The sequence below is a fragment of the Eimeria tenella genome, genomic scaffold, assembly GCF_000499545.2.
Source record: "Eimeria tenella Houghton genomic scaffold, Eth_scaff195, whole genome shotgun sequence".
In the NCBI taxonomy this organism is placed as follows: Eukaryota; Apicomplexa; class Conoidasida; order Eucoccidiorida; family Eimeriidae; genus Eimeria; species Eimeria tenella.
The window spans coordinates 1-12,540 of record NW_013544182.1 but is presented as its reverse complement, the minus strand read 5'-3'; the positions used below and the strand labels follow the sequence as shown (position 1 = coordinate 12,540).

Sequence of the window (12,540 nt, the reverse complement as noted above, 5' to 3'; positions counted from 1 at the left end):
CAGAAAACAAACATCTGAACAACTCTCTTTCAAGCTATTTGCGCTGAGCGAGCACAAGCACACAGCATGGCCCGCTGTCTACTATTGCTTAACGGGTTGCTGAAGCGGTGCTGGACACTTTTATGAGGCACAAATCACCCACGGTGTGTGGTGTGCGTCATTTACAGACATAGGCATCAGCAGTAGCAACGTAGAAAGTAGCAATGGCTGATTCTTTCCCGTGTGCAGTATGCGCCGCCGATTCACCTCTATATGCGCTCCACATGGCATGTGGAGCCACAGCTTATTCCCGCATGCACTGCACATTTATGTCTCAAGCATGCTGCTGATTTTATTAAAGTTCTCCCTTGTAGTCAAATGAGATAGACCCCAAGTGCTGCCGTAAAACTGCACAGTCTGTGAAGCCTCCTTGCCCTTATATGCGTGTTACATCCTGGGAGAAGCAGGGACATTTGGGCCCCGTTGCTCTCCGTCAGTGCAAATGAGCAACGGACTCTTCTCAAAACACCTTTATTGTTCACTGAGCACATCAGGGTAGCACAAGAACAGATCCGAAGGAAGTTTCGTTAGTCTTATTCACTTCCCTGAGACATAAACCAGCAAGTGCACCCGTAATTTCCACCAACCATAGAGAATAAAAAGTGTTCCAGTTGACGCTAAAATTCACTTATCAAACTTAGTCGAGATTAAATAAACAGTTGAAAATCCAGAAAGTGACGGGGCTGTTGGAGCGAAAGCCCCATGTTGCAATCCAGCTATGCTGCCGCCTTAGCGCCCCACAGGCCTTCCCCAACAGCGGCAAAAACGAAGCAAAAAGATTTCAAAACGCATTTTAATGTCATATGACTGTTACAATAAAGATCCCAGCTGACAGTGTGCCTCAGGGGTTCCTGGTGGTGTCTACGAGCAGCATTCCGGCGTTCTGTTTGTGCATGTGGAAGAGACGAAATGAATCTTGATGTGCGCGAAATTCGCGGTAAAATCCACCATTTTAAAGTCGGAGTTTGCTCAATGTACTGTTTCTGCTCACGTTTCTCGGTTTTTGTACTCTTTGGGACAGTCCTTCGAGCATATGAAGCGAACGTCGGGTACTTGACAAGGATGACAATGTGTCTGGTATTCAGCCATTTTGTCTTCACCCAGGTCCCCGTAGTAAATCTTCATATATTAATTAGCGCCCAGTTCCTTCATACGGGGCCTCACCGTTTGCACCGGTGCGCCTGCGTAGGTGTGCATCAGCCCTCCAAGCTGAAAGCTTTTCAAAGGCTGAAGCCTCATGGATGGGCGTACAAGAGAATGCCGGTGCCCTTTGGTGCTCGACGGATGTGTAGAGCAATAGCATTTGCTGCAGTTCAGCTTAGTGGCACTACAGATCTACGGAGTGGTCAGCATCATTGCCGTTCGCTCATTTGATTAGCCTTTGCTTTTTGTGCAGCAAAGTCGGCTATCTCATAGTTTTGCTAGACAGTAGCGCTGCGGGCTACAGGCCGAAAGCAAATAGGTGAATCTGTGTGGGCTTACAGCGCGTACACCTGGCAATGGAGGGCTGGCGAGTAGTTCCCCGCTTCTGCGCCATCTTTCCTGGCGAAAAGGACATAAATAGATTTCAGTTCGGGTGCACTGCTTGTTCCACGCCCCTTTTTGAAAAAAAGGGATTCTGTAGGTTCGTTGTGTCTCAAATGCACAGAAACAATGGGCTGGGTGAGGCCCGTTTGCCCACGGGCTTTGCCCAGCCCATCTTTGCCTTCAAATTGTTTGCTGCCCGTTTTGCCGGCTGTAAATGTGGCGCTGCTGCTGCGCCTGAGGGTCGCGCCTAAATGGACTGTCGCGGTGAAGTTGAAATGCGAAATGCGCTGTTTCCTTTGTCCCCGACTTATGCTGGCAGTTGAAGTTCAACTTGGAATTCAATGTTCGATACATGAAAAAAAATTTTCCTCTGCAAATTCAAGAAGCAGGCGCCAAGCCGGCGCCTGCTTCTTGAATTTGCAGAAGGGGAGAGTTCATCTACGCGGCGGCGCCGCCGGGCCGCCTGCTCTAATTCTTTGGAGTTCAACTTATTGGGCACTTTCGAGGGTTTATCATTTGCCTGGAGGAGCCACTGGCCGGGCGGGAATGGCGCGGTTGATGCTGCCGATGATGAAGTGCTTCGCCGACAGCAAAGTTGTGAAAAGATTGTCTACACTGTTGCGCACTCCTGTGGCTTCATCGAGAAGAGCCCTCAGCGACAACTTCTTCCCCCCAGACTCTAACATGACTGTGTCGGAGAAGGGCGCGCTGGGGGGCGCTAGTTGAATAATTTGGTTCAAAAGGGCAACCACCCCGTTCAGGAAGTCCATCACCTTCACAAGTTTCTTCATCGCCTTGTACTGAAACGCAAGCCAAAATGGGGAAAACAGAGAATAAAAAGTCAATAAAACGATATAAAGTACTGTTAAAATGCCTAATACAGATTAATGTAGGTCTTTGGCAGCAAAGATCAGCAAAGCTAGAGGGCATTCCGTGTGCAGGTAAAGCTTACGCTTTGGGAAGTTGCCTTTTCGAAGGAAGTTCTTATGAACTTGGACTGCTCTTCAGGGCTGGTGAGGAGGTTTTCGGAATGTGGATGTTGCAGCCCCCTTTTCTTTTCTTTTTTCCCTTCTTCTTCTCCCCCTTTCTTCTCTTTGTGGCCCTTCGCCCCGCCTCCCTCCTTCTCGTGTTCATGGGCTTCTCCTCCCTCTCCTTTGCCCGCCTCCTCCTTGCCCTTGCCTGCGCCTTCGGGTTTGGGGTGGCCTCCTGGGGGGTGGCCGCCTCCGTGGGCTTCGGCTTTTTCTTCTTCTTTTTTCTCTTCTTTTCCTTTTCCTTTGTCTTCGTCTTTCTCGTCGTCGTCATCGTCGCTGTCGTCGCTGTCTTCGTCTCCAGAAGCCTCCACGAAGGAGCTTTCCTGACTGTCGAAGATCGGAGGCTGCAGCTGCATGCTGCCTTCGTCTGCGTCGTACGGCGACAGAGAGGTTGCTTGGGAAACTGCTTCTTTGCGCGTCATCTCCATGGGCTGAGAGCCTTGATAAGATGCTCTTCTTCCCACCATAAACCCGTGGGTTTCTCCGCCACTTAGCGCCAACACTGCTGCGCACATAGACAGTGCGTTCACTGGCCTGTAGCTCTGCATCTTGGCAGAGGAGGGCAGCCAATGCACCAGACGCCTGAGAACCACTCAGAAGGCAGCTTCTTTGACCCAGGTTGTGCCCTTTTCAATACTTCAGTCCCTACAGGCTATTCATAAATGAGTAAAACCGTCTCAGGTTTCTCCAGAAGCCGCGAAGTCGATCAATATCTTCGAGGTGCGGAGGCCCCGAAACCCAGGCACTGCACAGACGGACCCGTGGCAGAGAAAATAACAGAATCTAAAGAGCCTCGCCAATCAAAGGAATTCAAGAGGACTTCGACTGTGGCCTTTTCAGGCCTGCAAGCTCCAGGCTGTCCGCAGTCAGCCGTCTCTGTCTGAAGTGGGGCTCATGGGAAGAGGGCCAGTCAAACGTCCCTCTTGTATGTTCAATATAAAACGAGCTCTCAGCTAGTCTTCCACGCAAGTTTATCTTTGAATATTCAAGTATGGTGGAAACAAAAGGTACTTTTGGGACCTTTTGTTGAGGCAGCCACACAACCAAGTCAACTGACCAGGGCCGAGGCCACTGCCGCAAGCTACAGTCACAGCTGGCGGGTTGTCCGCCGCAACTCGGGTTCTCATCCACTAAATGCCTTACTTATACAGACATTTAGATGTACTGCATTTATTTTGGCAACATTTTCTTAGGGAACTACTCAGATCTGCCAGATTTCATGAATCGGTTCGGCGCCGGTCTGGCTGCTGCGGAGATTGAACGGCATTCGGTACGCCAGCTGGATGACGCTCTGCGCTGCTGCGGTTAACTACGTGCAAATTTAACTTCCTTCGTAAATAAACAGTTAAGTAAAAACACTTTTTTTAGAGTAAAGAAGGAATGCATTTGTATTATCACCGCGAGACAGCGGCTCCCGCACAGCCCTGAGCAGCCTACTGTCCACTGCAGGCCTCTACAGCTACCAAAGACGACAGTAACTTCGTATAAGGCACAATACTTAGTTAATACACTAAAGTCAATAGAGGAGCTGCAGCGTCCAGCACGAGCGATAGTTCCCCCCGCATAATTGTGAAGGACCAGCAAGCGCCGAAGGACTTTGGATGGCGGCGAAAGCAGTAATGCTTCCACTTCCATGTCTCTGGCTCCCGACAGAGAAGCACTCAGCTAGAGCTATACTCGCACTCGAAAAATTAAAAGGCTAATTCGTGCCATCGCCACGTTCTCTTCTGATAGTACCTCCAAAAGCTTTATACCCGATCTCTGGCCTACACAGCCTGGCTATGCCCGCTTGAAGTGCCATTCACTCTAACTGCCAACTAGTCAGGCCAACTCTTCCTTCCTTATTGTAATTTCACTGCAAGCGGCATCTTGAATATGCCTCCTCCGCAGTCTTAGCTAGTTTACACAACTCGATAAAGCTAGTGTGTGCAAGATTTCAGGCTTGATGAAAAGCGAGTCTCTCAGACGGTACTCCGCGTCCCAATGCGGAGAAGACAAAACAAGTTGGACAAAACCAATAGGCGACCACTAAAAGATCACGGGAGTGATGGCCGAGCCGCCCCATGGCAGAAAAAGATTACTGCACCTCATCAAGAGCACTGGTGCCGAAATATGCAAGTTGCCGTAGGTTGCGGCTGGTACAAGAGGGGAAGCACTTGCCCACTTTCCAAGTAAATGTCCCACATAAGTCCTTCACACACAGGCATTGTGAAGCAATGTAGTGTTTCCCCTCTGAATTTCTCAATTCCGGTAAGTGAGGCAAGGCTTTCGGCCTTGATTCCTCTAGATCTCGCAGCTCTTGGCATGCCGCACAACGCTAGATTCAAGGCCTTGCTTTAGGACACACGCGAAATTGTATTTCCAAGGAAACCCAGTGAGAGCCTCAATCTTCACGGAACTGCCATAGCTTCTGTGCGCAGATATTCCTGTTTGCTTCGGAAAAAACAAGTGTTCTCAGGAAGAAACAAGTCATCACGGGTGATCATAAAAGCACAGCAGCTTCGCCTGGCGAAACAGCCCAAAAGCTGCAAAGCGAACACCCCAAAAAGCACCCACATGCTCCTCTTCAGAACCCATGCCTCAGTTTCCTGAAAGACACGATGGATCACCCTGTGCAGCAGCTCGAGTCGGGTGGAATCCATCCAGAAAGAGTGTTCACATCAACGAACCGGACCATTCCGGGTAGCTGGCCAGAAAGTGGATGAAACATGACGGGGAAACCACGTAAAAAGCGTGTGATTCGGGTGGCTGCTGCGAACCCTGGTCCAGATACTAGCAAATGCACCCACGAAGTGAAGTCCTGTAAAGCAAAAGCTCGCTATAGAGCCTACTCTAATAAGTGCAAAAAGCGTGCTTCCGCACGTTACGAGTGTGCCGCAGGCGCCTGCTCCGCTGCCTTCTTGATTTGACATCGAGGGCTGCACCTCGACTGCTAAATGTGGCATCCAGCTGAAGAGCCTCAATGAAATCCGCCCTAAAGCCGTTTGTGCTTATTTGGCTGGCCGGGCCACTCAGGCGGGCGCGTAGACCCCAAGGGGGGCAACAGCCACGGCGGCTGTCCACTGCCGTCCTCAAAGAGCTCGTAAGCCCTCATTCCAGGCTCTCCTATTGGGAAATGAAATCCTGGAAAGCCAGAGTATTGGCCTTCCATGTCGAAGGGAAACACCGGAAACCCCTGGCTAGGCCCTGCAGCGAACCGAGTGCCCACTGGTGGCATCGAAGGATCCGAAGAGGCGAAGTGGCCATAGGCAATCGGCACTGCGCCTGAAACTCCTGAAGTGCCTTCAAGCAGCTGCGCTTGCGAACCTGAAGCCGCGGGACTTGGCCGTTGCGGCCGGCCCGGCGCCAGCAGCCCTGGGGGCCCCAGCGCCGCTGAGGCTGGGGCCCCCAGTGCTGCTGCTGCGGCTGGGGCCCCCAGTGCTGCTGCTGCGGCTGGGCCCCCCAGTGCGGCTGCTGCGGCTGGGGCCCCCAGCGCAGCTGCGGCTGGGGGCCCCAGCTGGACAGCTGGATGCGGGTCTGCGAGACTTGGCTCGCCGGCCGCGGGGGCCAGAAGGCTAGCTGAGGACATGCCGGGCAAACCCATTGATGACGGCTTCTGCGGGAAAGCCTGCAGCAGGGCTTGCTGCTGGGGTTCTTGCAAGTAGTCTGGCGCTGCTAGCTGCGTCTTCTGGGCTATGCCCTGTGAAGCACCCTGCTGCTGCTGCTGGGGAAACTGGTGCGGATCTGCATGCCACAGTTGCTGCTGCGGGAACTGCGAAGGCAGCTGCTGCTGCTCCTGCGGCTGCTGTTGCTGTTGGGGAAAGTGCTGCGTAACTGTTTGCCACATCCGCTGCTCGGGAAACTGTTGCGGAGCTGATTGCTGCTGCGGCTGCTGGAGAAAAGCATGAGAAGGCAACCGCTGCTGCTCCTCGGGAATGTGCTGCAAAGCTGACTGTTGCTGCTGCTGCTGCAAAGATTGCTGCGAAAGTATTTGCTGCCGGGAAAGCCCCTGTGAAGCATATTGCTGCTGCAAGTGTTGTGGCAGATGATGCGGAACTCCCTCCTGGTGCTGCTGTTGCTGGTGTGCAAGATGCCCAGAAGACTGCTGCTGCTGCTGCTGCAAAAGCTGCTGCTGCTCCTGCAAGAGCTGTTGCGGAATTGATGGCTCTTGTTGCTGCTGCTGCAAAAATTGCTGCGTAAGTGACCGTTGATGCTGCTGCTGCTGCTGCAAAAGCTGCTGCGTAACTGCCTGTTGCTGCTGCTGCTGCAAAAGCTGCTGCATAACTGGCTGTTGCTGCTGCTGCTGCAAAAACTGTTGCGGACCTGTTTGTTGTTTTTGGAGGACAACATGTTGCGGAATCGGTGCCCCTACCTGTTGCTGGAAAACGGGCTGCGTAGTTCCCCGTTGCTGCTGCTGCTGCAGGGCAGGTTGCTGCAGAGTTGGGTGCTGCAGCTGCAGGGAAGGCTGCTGCACAGTTGGCTGCTGCAACTGCAGTGAAGGTGGCTGCATAGTTGGCTGCTGCAGCTGCAGGGAAGTTGACTGCATAGTCGGCTGCTGCAGCTGCAGGGAAGCTGGCTGCATAGCTGGCTGCTGCAGCTGCAGGGAAGATTGATGCAGAGCTGGCTGCTGCAGCTGCAGGGAAGACTGTTGCAAAGTTGACTGCTGCAGCTGCAAGGGAGGTTGCTGGAGAGTTGACTGCTGCAGCTGCAGGGATGTTGACTGCATAGTTGGCTGCTGCAGCTGCAGGGAAGGTTGCTGGAAAGTTGGCTGCTGCAGCTGCAGGGAATGCTGTTGGAGAGTTAGCTGCTGCTGCTGCAGGGAAGGTTGCTGCAGAGTCGGCTGCAGCTGCTGCTGCTGGAAAAATTTCTGAGAAACTCGCTGCTGCTGCTGCTGCTGCTGGATAAGCGGGTGTGAACCTGGAATTTGTATAAACGGCTGCGAAGTTGGCTGCACCTGCAGGGCCTGGAGTTCCAGGAAGTGCCGCTGCAGCCGTGTTTTGGGCTGCTGGCCCGGAAGCATCTGCTGGAACTGCTGCATCTGCCGGAGCTGCTCCTGCTCCTCCAGCTGCTGCAGCTGCTGCTGCAGCTGCTTCAGCTGCTGCTGGTGCTGGAGGTCCTGGAGCTGGTGGAGCTGCTGCTGCTGGAGCTGCTGGAGCTGCTGGAGCTGCTGGAGCTGCTGGAGCTGCTGGAGCTGCTGCTGCTTCTGCAGCAGCTGCTGCTGCTGGAGCAGGTGGGAACTGGGGGGTTGCGGAGCAGCGTAGGGCAGCCCCTCCTGCAGAGAAGGGGCCTCCTGGACGGCGGAGCAGACGGGCATGGTGGGAGGCAGCAGCAGCTGCTGCTGCTGCAGCGCAGCGGCGCCCTGAGAGTAGAAGTCGGCGGAGCCCGGAAGCACAGGGTTGAGGCCGGGGTGCCGGAGACGGTCGCCGCTGAAGCCCAGACGGCCCACGGTGATTTCGGGCAAGTTCGGGAGGCCCCCAGCCTTGCAGACGGCGCTGTTGAGCATGGCAATCAAAGCCCCGTCGGAAGGCAGGGGCTCGAAAGACTGGGAGATCTGCTCGAGAGGAATGACGAGCCAGGCGCCCTCGCGCTTCTGCGAGTCCACGATGCAGTAGCGAAGAATTCGGTCGCGGGCCACGTAGCCCGAGTGCTCCGCCAACAAAGCCTCGAGCACGGTGACCTGCTGGGCCACCACCTGCTCGAGGCGGCCTCTGGAAGCCACGGTGGCGAACTTGGCGAGCGCCAACAAAATGTACGACACGTAGTTCGCCACGGCCTTCATCGTCGCCAGGAGCGTCAGCATTTTGTACTTGCGCTTTCTGTTGGTCAGGTCTTCCGTGGGCGGCCGCGGCAAACAGGCCAGCCGCAGGACGCGGCGCACTGCGGCAATTTGGCCCACCAGAAAGCCGTGGGTTCTGCAGCCTTCGGAGCGCTCCACTGCGGCGTCCGCCAGCTCCATGATTTCTTGGCCCGTGCAGGTCCTTTCCACGTCGAGGTCGCGGGGAATGAGCGCCAGCGTGGCCACGCCCAGCGTCAGAATCCGCAGCACCGCCCACGTCAGCTGCAGCATGCTGTCCGTGCTCAGGACATTCATCAGACTCCTGCACAGCTTCGAAGACTCTCTCATCCAAGTGAACAAACTCACGACTTTGGTTCTTTCCGCGCTCGGCATGTTCCGCCCGTTCCACAAGTCCAGCTTCCGCTCATCATCCGACTCCTGCTGCTCGTGAACGTTGAAGGCGGCCTGGCCGAACATCAACTTCTCGGCCTCCTCCAGATTCAAACCTTCGAAGGAGACGAAGCTCTTCAAGTGCAGCCAGTTGCTTTTGCGGCGGAGCCTCTCCTTGGCTGCAGCAGCTTCTGCTGCGCGGTGCTGCTGCTGCGCCCCGCCGTGCGGGGAAGCAGCACTGGAAGAAGAGCTGCTTGAAGCCCTCTGCGGCCACGAGCTGCGCTGCAACGGCCCCTCATTGTACGAGCTTGTGCTCGGGCCTGCAACTTCCACTTCCTCTGCGGGGTAAGGCTCGGGCCTCGGCCATCCCGCGCTGCTGTGGGGCAGCACCCCCAGCCCCGCCTCCGCAGGCCTTTCCTCCCGGCCCTCCTGTCTCTGGGGACTCTCAGAATGCGGATCTCCCTCATGATCAGCCCACACGCCACTGTCTTCCTCTTCGCGTTCTCCCCCGCCAACAGCCCAGTGACAGGAGCGCCGCCGGTCGCCCGCCAGCGATCTGCCAAGCACTGACGCCTTGGGGCTCGCTTGTAGGGAAAAAAAACAGCTCAAGAGCGCGTAAGTGAGGGCCAAGCTGCTCAGGGTGACTGCCAGGAAGGGCCCGTAAGACAGAAAAAACTTGGAGCTCTTGAACGAGCGCCGAAACTTGAGCGAAGCTTCTCCGGGAGGAACAGCCCTAGTGGCAGCCCCCGACTCTGCCTCGTGATCGGCGGCCCCAGGGAAAGAGCGCTGGGCCTCCTGCACTTGAGTCGCTGCGGAGATCTTCATTGGCCGTAGGTTTAGATCCTCAGTGGCAGACAGTCGCATGCATTGCTCTTCTGGGAACTCGTTGGGCAGCTGCGCAAGGGCTTCTCCAGAGCACTTCGCTCACTCCATCTCCAAGCTGTGCACATATATTCATGGGCTTGAGGTGGGCCCGAAACAAAGTTTTCCCAAGTTCAAAGCCAAACCAACGGCACAGCGGCTTCTCGTCGCCGGAGAATCATTTATGTCTCCAGAAACCGTTGCCGACTTCGTGGAACACTGACAGACGCCACAGCACCAAATTCGCCACGCAAAATGTCCAAATGATGTATTACTCAGATTAAAAGGTGAAAACCCGTGGAAGCAGAAAGGCGATGGCGACATACAGTCCGTTGCAGGTAAACATAACCGCGTACAGGCAAGAAACGCACAGCGGACTCGGTGTTGCTGCTTGGGCGCCCAAGAGCCACTATAATGCTAAAAGACAAACAAATGTTTATTTACATTCAATACAAAAATCGCTTACGGTGTCTTAAAGGGCGGCGTGTCGATAAGGGACCTCACCGGGCTCGCTGCGATTCCTGGGGTTTAATTACTGGCTTGAGGGTTTGTTATGCAATTGTATGGTGCTTCGCCTCGTCCAATATTGAAAACATACGCATAAATTCCTTCTCCAGATAAAGCGTTGTCAAGTCCCTAACAACTGTACTTCTGTCGTGGCCCAAAATCAACTCAGACTGTTGAAAACTCGTTGCACGGTACACGCAGTGCTGTTCACCTCAGATTTTCTGTTTCAGCCACTGTTTTGAGTGCGCTCCTTGTTAAAGGCATGAGTTCAGAAGCTTAAAATCATCAAGACAAGCTTTAAAGGAAGTTTTTACAGTCTTTGTTCATGTTTCGAATTGAATTGCCCGAATTTGGCTACCAGAGCGACGTGAATAGTAATTTCTGAAAACCGGGAGGCTGTATGGACCCACAGGAGCTGACAGCACGAAACGTCATCAGAAATATGAAGCAACTCGCCGCCGAGTGCATGCTTTAATTAACTACGATGTAATGTTCTACAGAATCAATGCTCCGTGAATCGATTAGCAGAGATAGCACACGGAAATCAGGCATCTTACCTAGCACCAAAATGGCTCGGCAGCTTTAAACGGGACTTTGTTCCGCCGTGGGGTTGTATTCTGTTTCCTTTTTATGCATAGCCAATTCTTCTCTTATCTTCTGAGCAAGATTAGGACGAGCAAAAAAGCCGTGTTTAAATGGTGAGCAGATGAATCGAGGACCTTGGAACGGTCGAGTGCACCAGCACTAGCATAGAGCCCGACTGGATCTACTACTCTCTACTAAACTTTCTCCTACACAAAAAAAACGACTTAAAGCGTTAGATTATTGGAAAGGATCGATGTACGATAGATGAGGGCTCTAAAGGGAGAGTATATTGAAATGGTCTCTCTTGCAAAGGCCGGACCCCGCAGCGTACAGCTGCTGGGGCGATGACAGCCCCAATCCCTGATCCTGTCCACACAGCTCGATAAAAATAAACTCCCTCACGAAACTGCATTAAAGTTTTTTATTGAATGCGCTCAGGTCCATTTGTAGTCCCCCCTAGAGCACTATCAGCGGCATGTTTCTCAGCAACCACCGCCAGTATACAGCCTTCTCTACTATTTTCCAATACCCAGTTGGTATCCCACTGACTCTCAAACTGTTACAGCCTTTCAATTTTTCATACGCGTAGAGAGACGACCAGCGCTGCGGGATGCACCATCAGCTTTGGGGTTGGGGGAAACTCAGCAAGCGCCACGGCTGCGTGTCAACAAACCGGCTGCATGCAATTCATAGCCAAAGGGATACTTCGTACGGATAAAAATTGTTGTGAGAGCAAAACGCCTAAGATGGTGATGCTTCAGAGATGAAGTCAACTGCAACTTACGATTAGCTAGTTTGAAGAGGCGGTTTAAAGAGGCCAAAACCCAAAACTGCGCTCACAGCTGCCCATTGAGCTGCGAAACTGATGCACATGAGGTTGCAGCACAACTTGTGATGGCTGCAAGACAGCGCCTCCAGTGACACCAAGCTCGGAGGTGTAGATGGCCTCGTCGGGCGCTGGTGGCTTGTTAATAGGACATCTTCCGTTAGCATTATTATCATTTATTAGGGCTTTTTCTTCCAACTGCTTAATCTGCTGGCTGGATCTGCATGCGCGCTGGGAGGCTAGGCTTGTGACAGCTCCCACAGCGCCAGCTCTGCTATAGGCTATTAAGACACTGGCGATCTGGAATCTGATTTCCATGTACACCCCCGTTAGTACAGCATTTTGCTCCTCGAGAAGCTTGTCGTTCCTCTTCGAGAGAGGCCGGTGACTGCCAGCAGCAGCGCAACGGACAGCTGCAGTCGAGCAGAGTCCGTTGGGCTGTCGCTTGTGCCAGCACCTAGCCTCCAGAGTAGTGGCAAATCCGTGGGATGCAGCACAGGGGGTCGTGAGTAGCCTGCCGGCCAGTTGCATGCAACTGCACGGAAGGCGGTTGCTGAGAAACATGCGTGATACGTCTACTGCGGGGGATAGTGCAGGTTGACAGTGCTGGTGCTTTGGCCTGTTTTGGCTCACACACGAAGTTGAAGCATCACTGCAGCAAGTTTCTGGCTGAACTTGCTCGCCTTGCTTAGATGACAGCTTCAAGGTGGTAAGGTGCTACTAGAGGGGCATGGTTGGGGCATAAGAGGCTTGTTTGATATCTTTTTCAAGTTCAACAAAAACCACAACACAAAAAAGAGTAATGGCCGTGAGCGGCTGGGAGCAACTGAGCAATGTATTACTGCGGAGTTGGGGCACACCATATTGCTGGCACAAAAAATTCCGCAAATAATGCCTCACCCACTGAATGCTAAGTGCAACTGTGAAAGCACGAAAAATAGTGCATCTGACATGCTTTCTGACACTAGATCATGCCGGATGGCTCGTATCTTGAAGTCGCTGGATAGGTCACGTCGAGT

The 12,540-nt window shown here is 53.5% G+C and overlaps 2 protein-coding genes across 2 annotated transcripts; both read right to left on the bottom strand.

The window, feature by feature from the left end:
• Positions 1-2,078: 2,078 nt before the first annotated feature.
• On the bottom strand, positions 2,079-3,145 carry ETH_00008115 (uncharacterized protein; the record flags this gene model as incomplete). Its single annotated transcript, XM_013379291.1, has 2 exons — positions 2,079-2,366; positions 2,519-3,145. 2 exons carry the CDS (start codon positions 3,143-3,145, stop codon positions 2,079-2,081), a joined length of 915 nt encoding a protein of 304 aa, XP_013234745.1.
• A 2,426-nt stretch (positions 3,146-5,571) lies between these two features.
• Positions 5,572-9,567, bottom strand: ETH_00008110 (uncharacterized protein; the record flags this gene model as incomplete). The annotated part of the gene is made up of 1 exon (XM_013379290.1): positions 5,572-9,567. The coding sequence occupies one exon, from the start codon at positions 9,565-9,567 to the stop codon at positions 5,572-5,574; it is 3,996 nt and encodes a 1,331-aa protein (XP_013234744.1).
• Positions 9,568-12,540: the final 2,973 nt, after the last annotated feature.